At 38.3% G+C, this 17,782-nt stretch overlaps 1 protein-coding gene across 11 annotated transcripts in view; it reads left to right on the top strand.

Annotated features, from left to right (window-relative positions):
* Nucleotides 1-17,782, top strand: part of DTNB (dystrobrevin beta) — a 280,538-nt gene that overhangs the window by 96,988 nt on the left and 165,768 nt on the right. For all 11 annotated transcript variants that reach the window (XM_082642340.1, XM_082642339.1, XM_082642333.1 and 8 more), the window contains 2 exons: nt 5,225-5,310; nt 14,914-15,068. In XM_082642340.1, coding sequence (XP_082498466.1) covers nt 5,225-5,310; nt 14,914-15,068 — 241 coding nt within the window. The remainder of the gene's footprint in view (nt 1-5,224; nt 5,311-14,913; nt 15,069-17,782) is intronic.

Here is a 17,782-nt window from a genome sequence, read left to right as displayed (position 1 = left end):
ATCAGACTGAGGAAATTCTTTTCTTTTCCTGGTTTTCCAAGAGGATTTATCAGGAATGGATGTTGAGTATTGTCATCTGCATCTATTTGGATGATCGTATAGCTTTTCTCTTTGTACTGATTGATTTTCAAATGTCAAACTAGTGTTACATCACTGGGATAAAGCCCCCTGGGTTGTGATTTTTAAATCGTTTTTATATATTGCTATATTTGATTTGCTCACATTTTGTTGAAGGTTTTGTATATGGGTTCATGAGGGATACCGACTTCTTATTTTCTTTTGTTGTATGTATGCGTTTTTGTTATCAGAATAATTCTGGCCCTCATAAAAGAATTGGCAAGTGTTCCCTCCTTTTTTATTCCCTGGAAGAGAGTAGAACTGCAATTATTTCTTCTTTAAATGTTTAGAATTTTCCAGTACAGCTCTTTGAATGAGGAGCTTTCTTTTTTGGAAGGCTTAAAAATACAGATTCAACTTCTATAATGGATATGGGCCTATTCAGATTACCTATTTCTTTTTTTTTATTTATTCATTTATTTTTGGCTGCGTTGGGTCTTCGTTGCTGCACGTGGGCTTTTCTCTAGGTGCAGCGAGCAGGGGCTACTCTTCGTTGCAGTGTGCGGGGGCTACTCTTCGTTGCGGTGCACGGGCTTCTCATTGTTGTGTCTTCTCTGGTTGCGGAGCACAGGCTCTAGGCACGCGGGCTTCAGTAGTTGTGGCACATGGGCTCAGTAGTTGTGGCTCGTGGGCTCTAGAGCACAGGCTTAGTAGTTGTGGCACACGGGCTTAGCTGCTCTGTGGCATGTGGGATCTTCCCGGACCAGGACTTGAACCTGTGTCCCCCGCATTGGCAGGCAGATTCTTTTTTTTTTTTTTTTTCTCGGTACGCGGGCCTTTCACTGCTGTGGCCTCTCCTGTTGCGGAGCACAGGCTCCGGACGCGCAGGCTCAGCGGCCATGGCTCACGGGCCCAGCTGCTCCGCAGCATGTGGGATCTTCCCGGACTGGGGCACAGACCCGTGTCCCCTGCATCAGCAGGTGGACTCTCAACCACTGCGCCACCAGGGAAGCCCTGCAGGCAGATTCGTAACCACTGCGCAACCAGGGAAGCCCTACCTATTTCTTATTGAGTGAGCTTTAATAGTTTCTATTTTTCAAGGAGTAGTTTGTGTCTCCAGTTCATCTAAGTTGTTGAATTTATGGACATAAAGTTTTTATAATATTTCCTTATTATTTTTGTAATGTTTAGAAAACCTGTGGTGATATCCTTTCTTTCATTTTTGATATTGGTAATTTGTGTCTTTTCTTTTCTTAGTCAGTCTGGCTAGAGATTTATCGATGTTATTGGTTTATTCAAAGAACCAACTTTTGGTTTCATTAATTTTCTGTATTGATTTCCTGTTTTCAATTTCATTGATTTCTGTTCTTACTCATTATATTTTCCCTTTTGCTTGTTTTGGGTTTAATTTGCTTTTCTTTTTCTTGAGTCTTCAGATGGAAGCTTAGGTTATTGGCTTAAGAACCTTCTCTTCTAGTATAAACATTTAATATTTATAAAGTGAAAAGTGCCCACTCTTTCATTGCTTTCCTTTGGCTGCCTGCTTTTGACCCTGGATGCAACTAATGTTATTTTTTCAGTATCCTTTCAGACAGCTTATGCATATACAAATATATGAAAATATTATTTTACTCTCTCCTTTTTAACATAATTGCTAGATTGCATTCTAGCAATTATTTTGTTCCATGCCTTGCTTTTTTTTTTTTTTTAAGTAATCTATCTTGGATATAATTCTCTATCTTTCATATGTTTTTATTCATTCTTTTTTATGATAGCCTAATAGCCAGTCTTCTATTAATAGACATCTAAGGCTGGGGCTGGGGCCTTGGGGTTTTTGATGTTTTTATTCTTTTTATATATTTTATTATGGAAATTTTCATTATGGAAAATTTTATGCATTGCAGTTTATATATCTTAAATGTTTTTTAGCCTGTATTTTTCCCTTTCATCATTCTCTCCTTTAAACCATTACCTTTGTCTAGTAATGGTAACCCTTACTTTCCCAGGATTCTTTTTCTTTTAAAATAAATTTTAGTATTTATTTATTTATTTTTGGCTGGGTTGGGTCTTTGTTGCTGTGCACAGGCTTTCTCTAGTTGCTGTGAGTGGGGGCTGCTCTTCGTTGCGGTGCGCGGGCTTCTCGTTGCAGTGGCTTCACTTGTTGCGGAGCACGGGCTCTAGGCGCAGGGGCTTCAGTAGTTGTGGCACGCTGGCTCTAGAGCGCAGGCTCAGTAGTTGTGGCGCACGGGCTTAGTTGCTCTGCGGCATGTGGGATCTTCCCGGACCAGGGCTCGAACCCTTGTCCCCTGCATTGGTAGGCGGATTCTTAACCACTGCGCCACTAGGGAAGTCCCTCAGGATTCATTAAAAAAATTTTTTTTTTTTTAGTTTCTTTTTGTGGCTGCATTGGGTCTTAGTTGCGAGGTCTTCATTGAGGCATGTGGGATGTTTTGTTGTGGCGCGGGCTCTTTGTAGTGGTGCACAAGCTTCTCTCTAGTTGTGGCATGGGGGTTTTCTCTCTCTAGTTGTGGCGCGCAGGGTCCAGAGCACGTGGGCTCTGTAGTTTGCGGCACGCAGGCTCTCTAGTTGAGGTGTGCAGTCTCAGTAGTCGTGATGCGTGGGATCCGTTGCCCCGTGGCATGTGGGATCTTAGTTCCCTGACCAGGGATCGAACGCACGTCCCCTGCATTGGAAGGTGGATTCTCTACCACTGGACCACCAGGGAAGTCCTGGGATTCATTTTTTAAAACAGTTTTTATTCAGAAATAGAAAACACCTACGGAAGAATACCTAAAACAAAGTACGGTTTAATGAATTGTTATAAAACAAATATCCATATAAATACTCCGGAGGCCAAGAAATAGAATGTTGTCAGCACCCCAGAAGCCCCTTGTGTTCTCCTTTCTGTGTTACAACTCCTCTCTCTTCCCCCAGAGGTAATCAGTATCCTGATTTCTGTGGAAATCTCTTTTAAGATTAGTTTTTCCTTTCCCCTGTGGAATTTCCTGGGTATTCTTAAATCATGAAATCTATGTCTGCAAAAAATGTTTCGAGCAAGTTTACCTTAAAAAATGTTGTTAGCTGTGCAGCAAGGCTTGACTTTTCTGCTGGTGAGCACTGGCTCTTCATCCTTGCTCTGCCCGTCATCAGGCTTGCTTACTCTCGCTTTGAGCTTCAGGAATACTTTCTTTTGTCACTTCATCTTTCTGGGCCACTTTACTTCAGGATAGAAGCTGCATCCATCAGAATTCTTAGTTGCAAGCAGTAGGAACCATCTCTAGCTAATTCATTAAAAGGAGGATATGGGTGACCAATCGGCTTTCTAAGAAGGTTGGGAAAGTAGGCTTAATGACCTCACTGCCAAGAACGAAGCTCAAAACCATACCACAAAACTGGTCTCAGGAAGTACCTCTGCCACCAAGCTGGGCGTAGATATTGCTGCTTGTGCTCCAAAAGCCACTGATGCTGGGTTGTGGTTGCTGCCATGAGAATCTCTGTCCCAGCTCTCAGGACACTGGATGTAAGTGCTCCTACTGCTGACATCCTCGCCAGGTGGATTCTTTGGAGTTCTTACTTCTACAAGTTAATTGTTTTCTATTTGAAGTCTAGAGCGGTGCATCTTATTGGTGGAGCTTGTATTATGTGCCCCTGTCTTAGTTTCAAAGAAAGATGGGAAAGTGTTTTTTTTTTTTCCTTTTTCATACTTTGGTAGTGCGAAGTGTACTTGTCATATAAGGTAGGGTGCGCTTAAATGTAGACTCAGCATTTGGGTGGTTGGCAACCAAAAAGAAATGTCCATTGTAAAAGGTCTGTATCAGTCTTGGAAATCCATCACTTTTAACACAGTTGTTGCTCTTTATAGACACTCACGTTGCTCATATAATGCAATGAATATTTGACATAGGACTATTTTTTATCATTTCCAGGTGATATATTGCCAGGTACTATATAAGGCATGGAACAGAATCTGTATTTCTGATGAACTATGTATATTAAAAGTCCCATTCTAATTTTAGCTAGTTTTGGGGAATTCCTGTTTTATCTTATGGGTAAACTTAATGAGATGTAATAGTTAAAAATCAACTGTAACAAACATTGGTGTCTCCTGGCAGTATTTTCACTGAGAATTTTCAGGCTTATTGACCATTTGCCTTTTTTCAGATGTGATCTTACTGTATACAAAAAGAAGGTTTGGAAAATAGGAGACACTCTCTTAGGACCATTAGTAAATATAAATAGGATGACATTTTCTTTTCAAAACCAAGATGATATAGTTCTCATTATTGCAAAAGTATTTTACTCTAAGTTACTGTGAAACTTTGTAAGCACAAGCTTTATAAAATTAACACAAAAGCCCATTGTTAATTTACATATGTGACTTTAAAAACTGGCTAGTGAAGTTTTCATCTTCTCTGAAACCAAGACATAGTTGAATGGTTGGAGCAGTGGCCACAGGGGTTGGGGCCTTGCTGTTACTGTCCTGGCTCTGCAGGTGGTGTATAGCGTTACTTTGAGTAGTTCATTTATGGTCTACATTTCATCCTTCTAGTTCCTGAAGAAGAATTCGTAATACTGTCCCTTCCCCTTCACTTTTCTCACAGTGGTGGCAGGAGATCTGACACAGATGTCTCAGATGAGACATGAACTTCTTAGAATAAACACATGGTAACATAAAGGTTGTTACAGTGAAAACAAGCAAAGATGAAGGTAGTATAAAATCTTTATAGCAACATGCATCCTGTTGCCTTAGTATGTAACAATAAACTGTTGTTATAATATCCTGATGGAAGGACACACTTCTGAATTATTATTCAAACCAGGTGTTGCCTCAGATTTGAATACTTAAACACCTCAGCTGTGGATTTAATGGGCTAAGTTGGTAGGATGTTTACTTTAGGTTCATTCATTTGGCCTTTGCCTACAAAGCCAACAGAAGTTGCTTTATAGGGTGTTTCTAAGCTCATTGCCAAATAAACCAGGTTAGTTTTAACAAACACTGTTCACATAGCATATGTGAAGCCTTAATTCTGTAAAGGAAAAAAAGAATCCAAGGTTTCTAAATGTGGTAATATTGTAACAGAAGGGCAGGAATCAATTTACTGGTGATACATTTGATTGCTTTTGTGGTTCCAGATAGCAATTATTTCTAATATAATTTATTTTGCAGTGAGGGCCGAGGCAAGTTGACGGTATTTTCAGTTAAAGCTATGTTAGCAACCATGTGTGGTGGAAAAATGCTGGACAAATTGAGATGTAAGTATTTTTATATTATTTGAAAGATTTTATTTTCAAATTAGGACTTTTAAACACTTTTAAATGAATGTTTTCAGAATTTTGGATGATGGTCTATTGAACCTTTTTGGTTTTTTTAACTACCATACCACTCATTTTACAGCAACTGGCTCAGAGTATGTAAGTTATGCCACCTACTGTTCAGATGGAAAAGTTGGTTGAATTAATTTTTTAATTTTTTTTTTTTTAGTTTAAAACAAGAAAACTCTGAAAAGATTCAGAATAGTAATGTGGACATTTAAAAAATTCTTTAAAAATGTTTTCCATATTATTAAAAAATTATGCTTGAAGGTGATTTGTTGATCACTTTTAATTAGAAAATAAATTTCATCACTTTTACTGGGTTTGGTCAAGTTTAGCCCTTTTCTTAATCACTCAGTGGTTTATCAGGTGGTATTTTCTTATGATTAAACTGTTTTTTAGTACCTTAGATTCAAGTGTAGTTATTTAGAAATTGATAACCTATTTATTCACTTATCTTTCCTTAATTTTTTTCTTACTGTTTACCATTTTGGCATTTTACTGTTCAGTAGATACTATTAGAAGGTGGTTAGATGAAGTTGAAGGAGATAAAATTCACAATTACTTAATTTTTCTGCTTATCATTTTCATTTATTCACTCATTAGATAGTCCTTCACTGCCTAAGATATGCCAAGCATTGTGCTAGGTGCTGTACATATATTTTCTCACTGAATCCTTAAAATTTCTTTGAGCAGCAGGTGGTATTTTCTCTGTTTTATAGATGAGTTAACTGAGGGGGCGAAGCTGGGATTTCAACTCAGGCTGTAGCTTCAGAGCCCTTTCTAAGCTACTCTTTTGTACTCCACTATGCTCATCCTGTAGTAGGAGACACATATTCAAAGCGCCCTAATACAAGTATCCGTGGAGTAAGAAACTAGCAGGTTTCACAGAGGTGAGATTGAAGCTGTGGGTTTTCATGAAGTGCTGCGAAAACCTGTGAATTGATTTGTTGAAGAAACTGGGTCGTCTGTCTTGTGGCATTTCTCATGGACTAGATTTTGATGATTGCATCCCCGTGATGTTCCTCTGTGCCCTACATTTTTTGTTTTAATTGAAAGATACAGAGCCTTCAACAGATTCAAGTACAAGCTTTTGGGCAAGATTACTTCATGGGTGCATGTTTGTTTTCTGTGCTTTTTCTTTTTCTTTTTCTTTTCTTTTTTTTTTTTTTGCGGTACGCGGGCCTCTCACTGTTGTGGCCTCTCCCGTTGCGGAGCACAGGCTCCGGATGCGCAGGCTCAGCGGCCATGGCTCACGGGCTCAGCCGCTCCGCGGCATATGGGATCCTCCCAGACCGGGGCACGAACCCGTATCCCCTGCATCGGCAGGCGGACTCTCAACCACTGCGCCACCAGGGAGGCCCTGTGCTTTTTCTTACATGTTACCATGACATTAAAAGTTAGAAAGCTAAAAGGCTCACTAGATATAGAGATTTAGATGTCTAAAGAAAGGTCTTAGTATATTTGGTCAATGTTATCTGGTTATCTCATTTCAAAATCAGCTGCATTGTAAAACAAAGTTTTGGCAGAAAAAAAAGTATAGTTTTATTTAAATACTCTTCTGAGTTTTTTTCACATGGTATCTCAAAATATTACTCTTTTGGGCTGAAATTTCTTAATATTTTCTTAATTCTAACATGGTGTTTTTCTGAGGATGATAATATAATACAGATAAAATTATATTTCATTCACAGAGAAAAGGAAAGTTGGGATTTTGTCTGTTTTTTAATGATGATGATACCAGATAAAGAAATATACATTGCCATTTTTATTAGGACTGGAGAAACTGGTTGAAAATAGAAAATTGATTATATAACTGCACATTCTAGATGATTCTGGACTCTTTAAGTTTCTATGATTAAATTTGCTACATTTACATAGAGCTGGTACCTGGCCCATAGTAAGTGCTAAAATTTTACCAAATATAAATTGTTGATTGAGAACTAAAATTACTGCAGCTCTCTGTTGTAGCTATTAGTGAAAAGGTGCAAATCCTAGTTCTGTGTGAAGTATTGAAGGGATCCAGGTGATAGCAGGTGGGTTTTTTGTTTGTTTGTTTATTTATGTGGCTTTTGAATTTCTTAGAGGAGCACAAGTGACCAATATTCAAGTGGCACAAAAGTACACATACCGAGGCAAATGTGACACGTCAGTGTGCGCTCAACACCATATCGTTACACACTGTGTACGGAACTACAAGCCACACTAGGTCACTTAATAGCATGTTTACGTGATTCAGATAGATTTAAAATCTGGTTTCTTTATCTTCTTCACGTTCAAAATTAAGGTTTCTTTACCATCTGTTGCTCTGTTTCATTATTATTATTTTTTAAAATTAATTAATTTTTTTTTTGGCTGCATCAGGTCTTCGTTGCTGCGCGTGGGCTTTCTCTAGTTGCAGTGAGTGAGGGCTACTCTTTGTTGCGGTTCGCGGTTTTCTCATTGCGGTGGGTTCTCTTGTTGCAGAGCATGGTCTCTAGGCACACGGGCTTCAGTAGTTGTGTTACGTGGGCTCAGTAGTTGTGACTCTCGGGCTCTAGAGCGCAGGCTCAGTAGTTGTGGCTCATGGGCTTAGCTGTTCTGTGACATGTGGGATCTTCCCAGACCAGGGATCAAACCAGTGTCCCCTGCATTGGCAGGTGGATTCTTAACCACTGCACTACCAGGGAAGTCCCCCTGTTTCATTATTTTTATTGTACTGTAATTATCTTGACTAGAGAGTGAGATGTTTAACTGAAGTAACACTTTCAGGTATTGAAGCCTATCTCCACTTTTTTGTTTTAATCATCTAGGGTGGAAACCGCTTTAAGTGTGGTCTGTGCCTTCTGTTTTAAACAGAGCTCACTGATCATAACTTAAATATTTTTCTTCTCTTAGGGTTGTCATTCTCTGATGCATTTAGGGCTAATTGTGAGGCTCTGGGTTGTTTATCCCTTCTCATGTTTTCAGACTGCTGTGTTTTTTCAGCTTTTGAACTTTTTGTCATTGGTGGTGGTGGTGATGGTGTATGCATGTGTACGTGTGTGTATGTGTCCTTTATTGCTAGTAAATGTGATGGTATTATCAGTGTACCAGTCTCAAGCAGTCTCCTTTTGCTTCTGATTTACTTTTCATATGCTACTGACAGAGAAAACACAACCAGCCTTCTTAACATTCTATTCTGTTAGAGTATGGACGAAGTGATTACTCATATTGAGAGAAGCACTCACTTTCGTAGTTTTGGCTATTGTGAGAATCCTTTTTCCCTTGCTTTCTAGTCACAGCTATGTCCTACTTAGTGGAGGTGGCTGAATAATAGTGTAGAAGAAGGTAGCTGTAACACTGTATTGTAACATAAAATGATATTTGACCATTTATTCACTTTTTTCTTCCTACTTGTTCCCTTGTCTTTGCTCTTAGTTTCTGCAGCCTCCTCCCACTGACTCTACTTCTGTTACCTCTGTTAATGTTCCCATTAAGTTAGAGTTTTCTAATTTATGGAATATGCCTCAGCATTTCTACTTTTATTTTTATCTTTTTGCTTTTTACCTCTTATTTTAGAATTTTTTCCTTTAATTTTTCCCCTTTTTCCTTGATCTGTCTTTGTTTGCTTGTTTTAGTGTCAAGATGGCATTTAAAATGACTTAACCAATACTTGTGTTTTTAGTTTGAAACATTTCCTTTTTTAAGATTTTTTTAATGTGGACCATTTTTTAAAAAGTCTTTATTGATTTTGCTACAATATTGCCTCCGTTTTACGTCTTGGTTTTTTGGCCGTGAGGCAGTGTGGAATCTTAGCTCCACAACCAGGGATCGAACCTGCACCCCCTGCATTGGAAGGCAAAGTCCCAACCACTGGACTGCCAAGGAAGTCCAGAAACATTTCTTAATTAGACTTTTCAGGTCTCTCTTAAGAGAGTTTCTGTCCCCAGGTATCATTCATTTATAGATAAATGGTTAGCTGTTGTGGCCATTAGGGACTGTATCCTAGATTCAGAGGCAACTTAAGTCAGGATTCTAAATACCAATGATTTATAATCAGAGTACAGACTTTGATCATCAGCCTGATGAAAACTCAATAATGTCAGAAACCCAAAAAATAACTCTGAGAAACAAAATTTACAGACTGTTAAAACCCATTATTTATTAAACCATACTAATTATCAACTAATTTAACTATGTGGTTTATTTACTTTGTCTAATTCTGCTGTTTTCTAAGAAACTTATCTCTTATGCAAACCCCGTCTGTCTTGCACTGAAAGATAGGAGCAGATGATGCATGCAATTTATTTTTAAATCCTTTAGAAAACTGGTGCCACCATTTTGAAGGGCATTCTAACAGTGTGTCAGAAAGGCTGTAAGAATATTTGTATCCAGTGACTCAGCCTGCTTCTTGAGTTTATCGTGAGGAATTAATCAGAGGTGTACCCCAGGTTTTACATATATTTGTTGCAACACTTTTTATAATATATGAAGACTTAAAACAGCTTTAGTGTCCAAAAGTGAGAGCTCAGTTACACTTTGGGATACCGACATGATTGAATAGACTGCCTTTAAAAGTATGCTTCAGATCAAAATGCATAAAGGTAATATAGTTTTAAATAAAAATTTATTATGCACATAGGAAAAGAAAGAAATATACCAAAATGATAATACTGTTAGGTATTTTCTCTGGGTTATAGCATAAAAATGGTTTTATAATAATAATTTATATTACTTATTGTTTTTGCGTGTTTTTGATAGACCACACTTTGAACAGCCAGAGGAAAGATGACCTGAGGTGTTTTTTTTTCAGAACTGGCAGTTCTAACATTTCAATTGTTTGCTTCCTTGATGTTTCATTAACAAACTGTAGGGAGCCAACCTTTGAAGTTATAATTAAGCAGTTTCACCTGTTCAAAATTTAGCACCCTCTCTTACAGTCTTCTAGCCACCTGTCACTGCATATTTGTCCTGACTGGTTTCTGTTAATCATCTGTTCACTTCATTAGCCTGAAGTGACTCTTTAATCTGCATACTTGCCCATATTCACATTTCTCATATAACCCAAATGTTTTAGAGCTAGAAGCAAGTAAGAAATGAGTCGTACATCTGCATTTTATGAAAAAGAAAAAGATAAACAAAAACCAAGGAAGGCCTGGAGACTTGTCTAAGGTAGTTCCTGACTCAGTCAACACTAGAAGCCCAAGGCATGGCTGAATCCCATCCTCCAGCCTCACTCTGACTTAATGAATGATGTAGGAATATTCATGAGTTTGGGAATAAAATATGCACTTGGATTTAGTTACATACAGATATTTATAAACATGCAGATGTGTATACATTTTTTGTGGGTTAGGTTGCTCAGTTGGTAGAAAGATGACAGGAGAAGATGAGAGACGTTTGCCAGGAAAACTAACATACAGAAGAAAAATGGCTTTCTTTTCTATAGACTTGAGTCTTTATTGTAAACAGCCCTATCATCTTGCAAAAGTATATGGTTGGTCATGTGGGGATGAGAGGGGAGTGGATAGATGGATAGATGCAATGAGTAAAGCCAGGGTCATTATCACCAGAAAAAAATTTGAAACATATGTGAAGATGGTGGAATAGTAACATTATTTTGCCACTACACAAAGGACAGAATATTTTAAAAACTTTGTACACGTGTGCGTGTAAGGGCTTGATTGTGGGTTTTTCACAAGGGAGAAAGCCTGTATTTTTATCTGGAAACAACTAATGGGAAATTAGCATACCTTCTTTCAGAGATGTATAAATAGAAAGAGAATTATTGGGGAAATTAACCAGTGATCTGGGAAGCAGTTTATTCCCTTAATGCCAGAAGGGTTTAGGGCTTTAATTTGGGGGATGTTTTTATTAAATTGTCTCTTATTTCTTTCTTTGGTAAGGTATTTTTATATGTATATAGTAAATCACACTTAGATTCATTGTTATATTTCATTTACAATAAAAAATAAGCAATTATTTTCAGTGTTTTTGTTACAGATATGAGAAGCCTAATCTAAAAAACAAAAAACAGAAAAACTATTTTAAACAAGTAACTCTAGAAGTCATGACTTCTAAGTAATTACTTAACTGTTTTGAGATCTACCAGTTTTTCTTTTGAAACCAACCAACCAACAAACATGTTTCTGCTTGTTCTCTTACTAGTGTAATGTGGGCCTATTAAGTTATAGTTTCTTTTTTCATTGATTAAAATTTTTTTTACTACTTTGAATCTATCTTATGACCTAGTAACTAAGTATAACTGAAAGTAATACTTTTTTTGAGGGGGAAATTAGTCATTTCACTATCTAATCACTCCTTTATTGCTCTGAATGAGTTAGGTATAGATTTGGTGGTGTGGATGTATACACGTATGTTTTTGTGATTGGAAGCTATACCTATGTGTATTTATCAGTATACACTTGGCAGCTGAAGTCTCTGGTCTTGAATATTTCTACCATTAACTTGCTAGTTTCTCCGTTATGAATGCATCGAGTGGCAACAGAAAACTTGCCTAACAGCGGCATAAAACCATTGGGATTTATTTTTCTCACGCAACAATAAGTTCAGAGGCTGGCAAGTTCAAGGTTGGTACCATGACTCAGGGATGTCATCAGAGACTTGGCTTCCTCCTGTCTTCCTGCTCTGCCATATGGCCTTCCTCCTAGGATTATAAGTGACTGCTCTTTACTGCACCTTATTCTCATTTTAAGTAGACAGAAGAAAGAGATGCCTCTATCAGGGAAGCAAAAGCTTTTCTACAAATTCACTTCAGAATTACGACGTGCACAAGAGTCTGGGAAGTAATTTTTAAGGGGAACACATTGCCATTCTAATCAGAGTTCAGTTCGGGAGTGAAAATGGGAAAATAGATACTGAGTCGTAGGCACCTTGCAGTGTCTGCCACATCCCGTATTTCCCCTTAGTTTTCATTCAGATTTAATGGATGATTATTTTCTTCATTATGAGAACAGCAGCTAGCTATTTGAAAATTAAGTCATGATGCTCTTCCCTCCTTCAGAGGGCATCAGTTATCCACATACTTGGTAATGTCTTCAAAACTCTGTATCTGCTGTCTCGGACTGTGGCCCAGTACTCTGCTTCTAACTGCCTACAGGATGGTTCTACTTGGAAATTTGCTGATTAGTTCAAATACAGTTATGTTCAAAGCTAAGTATCTTTATCTTCAATTTGGTTATTTCAGTCAGGGTTGTCAGCCTTTTCCTGAGCTAGAAGCTTAAAATAATCCTAATTTTAGAAATTCCTTTATTCTCTAATCCACTTTGCCATCAACTTCAGTTTCCTGCATTGAAATGTCTTGGAGTTGACCAAGCCCTCCCCTCAATACTGTCACTCTTGTAATTCTGACTCACACTTCCTTACTTGTGCATTATTTACAGGGTTTTCTAGCTGATGTCGCCAATCTTATTCTTCCTCTTTTATTCATTCTGCCAGTCATTAACAGTCTAATTTTCTTGAAACCTAACTTTCTAAATATTTCTTCCCTACTTCAGCATTTTTAAACCAAATCCAAATTGTTTCCTCTTTCAAAGTTTTCATTCATAACATACTTTTCTTATTCAATCTCTATTTACCTTTACTTCACAATATAAATGATCATAGTCAGAATGTTCTCTTGGATGCACTGTTTCTTGCCTACCACCACTAATAGACACACTATAAATTCCTGCCACAGAGACTTTTATCCTACTCTCCTTTTTTTTTCTAAATTGAAGTATGGTTGATTTACAATATTATATTAGTTTCAAGTGTGCAATGTAGTGATTCAATATTTTTAGAGATTATACTCTATTTAAAGTTACTGTAAAATATTGGCTATATTCCCTGTGTTGTACAATATATCCTTGCAGCTTATTTATTTTATGCATAGTAGTTTGTACCTCTTCATTCCCTACCCCCATCTTGCCCCTCCCCACTGGTAATCACCACTTTGTTCTCTGTATCTGTGAGTCTGTTTCTGTTTTGTTATATCTGTTCATTTGTTTTATTTATCCTGTTCTTCTTTAGTTGTGTCCCCAGACCCCCACCCCCCAGCTGTTTTAACCTCATCATTCCAAATTCTATTTTTCAAGGCCAAGCTTCTAAATTTCTTTCTTGACAGTTCCTCCCTATGTGTTTTTTGTTTGTTTGTTTGTTTTTTGTTTTGCAGTACGCGGGCCTCTCACTGTGTGGCCTCTCCCGTTGCGGAGCACAGGCTCCGGACATGCAGGCCCAGCGGCCATGGCTCAGGGGCCCAGCCGCTCCGCAGCATGTGGGATCTTCCCAGACCTGGGCATGAACCCCGGTCCCCTGCATCGGCAGGCGGACTCTCAACCACTGCGCTACCAGGGAAGACCCCTATGTGTTTTTGTATCTATTCTACACTATATTTTGAAGAAGTGTGATGTAATGGAATGTCTTTGCAGTCGGATAAGTGTGGGTTTAAATCTTGATTTAGCCACTTAGTAACCCAGTCACTTAGAAGCCCAGAATATGATTTTTTAAAGTGCCATGTTTGGAAAGCCCTCAGGAAATTATTTTTCTCTGCATATTTAACTCACTGATTTGTTTGTAAGAAAGGTGAATAGTTTGAAAAGAAAGCTTAGGTTAAAGTTGTCAAGTTGTTTTGAGCTCCTGGTTATTTTTCTTTTTCTCCCCAATTGTGGGTGAGAAGAGAGAAATAACTAACTGGAGATAGGAAACTCTCTACAAGGAGATAAAGAAATAGTAGTATTGGGCTTCCCTGGTGGCGCAGTGGTTGAGAGTCCGCCTGCCGATGCAGGGGACACGGGTTCGTGACCCGGTCCGGGAAGATCCCACATGCCACGGAGCGGCTGGGCCCGTGAGCCATGGCCGCTGAGCCTGTGCTCCGCAACGGGAGAGGCCCCAACAGTGAGAGGCCTGCGTACAACAAAAAAAACCAAAAAACGAAAAAGAAATAGTAGTATTACTGGAACTGTCTTTCTAGCTGCTTGGGTCAGACTTTATGTAAAAATAGGATCTTACAGTATCAGAGTATCTTGTGATAGAAGAGATTATATGAGTTCTTTTTATTCTACTCTGGAACTTACTAAATGGAATATTTTAAATAAACATACTACACAGGAATATATTACATCATTAGTATATGAATATGCAAATACAATTTCTTTCATACCCTATCACCAATATGCAAATATATTCATACACTCAAAGATGTGTATGTCATATAAATATGTACATAAATGTAAGAGATAAAGATATGTTGCTACAAATTCTTCTTGGAATAAAGTGAGGTGTAAATAGATAAAATAAAAAGTTATATATTATCCAGTTACGTATGCTCAAAAAGAGTAGGTAGGTAGACGTACATGAGTGGTTATGTGATGTTTAGGTAGAATATTAAGTGGGTGGGAAAGAGGGGCCTCATCAGCAAAGTAACCACACAGTGTTAATGAGAATTCATGTTAACTAAAAATCATAATAACCTTATGATACTTTTTAATGATGCTTTTGGACTGGTATACAAATGACATAGAGCTGTTTATAAAGAGTTGATGTTTCCTTATAGTTTGACTTTATTTGGTTTTGTTCTCATAGATGTTTTCTCCCAGATGTCAGATTCCAATGGCTTAATGATATTTAGCAAGTTTGACCAGTTTCTGAAGGAAGTTCTGAAGCTCCCAACAGCTGTCTTTGAAGGGCCATCTTTTGGTTACACAGAGCACTCAGTCCGCACCTGTTTCCCACAGCAGGTAAGGATAGGTTTACAGAATCTAGGATTAGAAGAGCTCTCACCCACCTCTCCACCTGTTGTCAGATTCCGCCAGATTGCTTCACTCTAGGAATATAGGTCTTGAGTAGGGGAGGAAAAAGAACTTTTAAGTCAAAGGAGGGCATGTAGAAAAGAGGGGGGATTAAAAAGTCACCTGAGAACTCTTTTCTTGGAAGAGGGGAGGGAAGTCTTTTCTGAAAAAATGATCACAGTTGAAATATTTTAAATTACTAAAAATTTCAAGAAAAATGTTTAAGGTAAAGTATTTATCTTATTGCTGCTAGACATATATTACTCTCCCTAATGAGTTTTTAAACTGTGAAGTATAGGAATTTTGATATAAAACTCAATATAATACTGGATTTTTGTTTCCTGAGCACTGAAGACAAGGAATGCTATACAGCTCTCAACTGCCAGCTCAAAATCCCTCAAGGGTATATACTGCCATTTTCATATGAAAGAGAGATTTGGTTTCTTCTTTATTTGTGAGTGTCCTTTTGTGGTCCTGCTCTAGAGGTTGAGTGTATTCCTGAGATCTTAACTATGCCTCAGCTGAGAGCAGAGTGGATGCTGGCTGTAGCATTCTTTTTTTTTTTTTTTTTTTCAGGTAGAGATGAGATAAAGGAGCTTCATGCTAAACTAAGAAAGTTCTGTAAAGCAGAGAATTAAGAAAAAAAAATCTATGTTAAAACTAGTGGGTAAAAGATTATTGGAAATAGGATACTGACATAGTCTGAAAGTATCTCCCCATAAGATATTAATTACAAAGGAAACATAGTAACTTTACAGTGGAGAAACCTTTCAGATACCACTTTAACCAAGTGATCAAATCCATATCACCAGTAAAGGGAGAGGCTGATAACCCTGCCTATTGACAGGATGCTCTTAGAAGCACCCAGTATCACTGCTGTGGTTCTCCTGCCAGAAAAGCACAACCTGAGTCTTATTGAGGAAACATCTGACAAAGCCAAATGCAGGATTTCTACAACATAACTGGCTTGTACACTTTAAAAGGGTCAATGTCATGAAAGACAAAAAAAAGACTGAGGAACTGTTCCAGATTACAGGTATCTAGAAACATGAACACTGAAATGATCCAGAATTTTGTTGTTGTTGTTAAAAAGGACATTATTGGGACAGTAGAGAAAATCTGAATAAATTTTATAGACTCAGAGAATTCCCTGGTGGCGCAGTGGTTAAGAATCCGCCTGCCAATGCAGGGGGCATGGGTTCAATCCCTGGTCCGGGAAGATCCCACATGCCGCAGAGCAACTAAGCCCGTGCGCCACAACTACTGAGCCTGCGCTCTAGAGCCTACGAGCCATAACTACTGAGCCCACATGCCACAACTACTGAAGCCTGTGGGCCTAGAGCCTGTGTGGCGCAACAAGAGAAGCCACAGCAGTGAGAAGCCCATGCCCCGCAACGAAGGGTAGCCCCTGCTCACCACAACTAGAGAAAGCCTGCGGGCAGCAACAAAGACCCAATGTAGCCAAAAAATAAAAAAAAATTTAAAAATAAATAACATTTGCATTTCTTCTAAAAAAGTTTTTGTAGACTAGATAATAGTATTCTGTCAGTAATGGTAATTTCCTGATTTTGATACTTGTATTTAATTAAGAGAATGTCCTGGTTTTGCAGAAGTACAATCTGACATATTTAAAGGTAAAGGGACATCTCTTATGCACTGTTAACATTTGAGGAGTCTGGGTTAATGGTAAATGGGAATTTTTTTGTGTGTGTGTGGTACGCGGGCCTCTCACTGTTGTGGCCTCTCCCATTGCGGAGCACAGGCTCCGGACGCGCAGACTCAGCGGTCATGGCTCACAGGCCCAGCCACTCCGCAGCATGTGGGATCTTCCTGGACTGGGGCATGAACCTGTGTCCCCTGCATTGGCAGGCGGACTCTCAACCACTGCGCCACCAGGGAAGCCCCTTATGGGAATTTTAAAATAATCTTCTTACAGCCTTTCCATAAGCCTGAAATTATTTAAAAGTAAAAGGTTAAAATATAAAAGGGACAAATCTAAAGGTTTGAGAACTGAAAGGACATTGTAAACCAGATCCTCCTGCCCTGTGATACTTTGATTCACAGAGGAACCAAGAAACAAACACACATACGTCCGCTTTTACATTTAAAGTTAAGAACTCATGTTAGTCTGAATTCAGACTTCCAAACAGTATTTTACAGCTTGTCTAGGGATTACTCGGCTTTAGCACTGAAGGTACCACCCATAATTCAGGAGAGTTCCTTTTATTAACTTCTGAGGAGATGTTCTTCCCAAATTTCTACACACTTTGGCTGATTGCTTTAGTGGAAATTAGTCTCTATACATTATTTTTTTCTCTAAGCATAAGTGACAATATCAGCTTTTAGTATATTAAAAATATCTCTCTGCTTCAGTTATTCTAATAGAGCATAGTTTGCATTTTGCCCCTGAATATGCATTTTTCAAGTGATATGAGGCTGTCCAAACACATCCTGGTACAAGAGTGTCCTGCATGGGGATATAGGTATATGTATAGCTGATTCAGTTTGTTATAAAGCAGAAACCAACACACCATTGTAAAGCAATCATACTCCATTAAAGATGTTAGAAAAAAAAGTGCCCTGCAGGTGTTAAAATACCCTACATAGATATAAGTGAGGATGAGTAGGATGAAGACACCACAACCAGTTTTCATTTAGAATTC

The sequence above is a fragment of the Mesoplodon mirus genome (assembly GCF_964341445.2).
Source record: "Mesoplodon mirus genome assembly, chromosome: 14".
In the NCBI taxonomy this organism is placed as follows: Eukaryota; Metazoa; Chordata; class Mammalia; order Artiodactyla; family Ziphiidae; genus Mesoplodon; species Mesoplodon mirus.
This window is presented reverse-complemented; position numbering and strand designations above follow the sequence as displayed.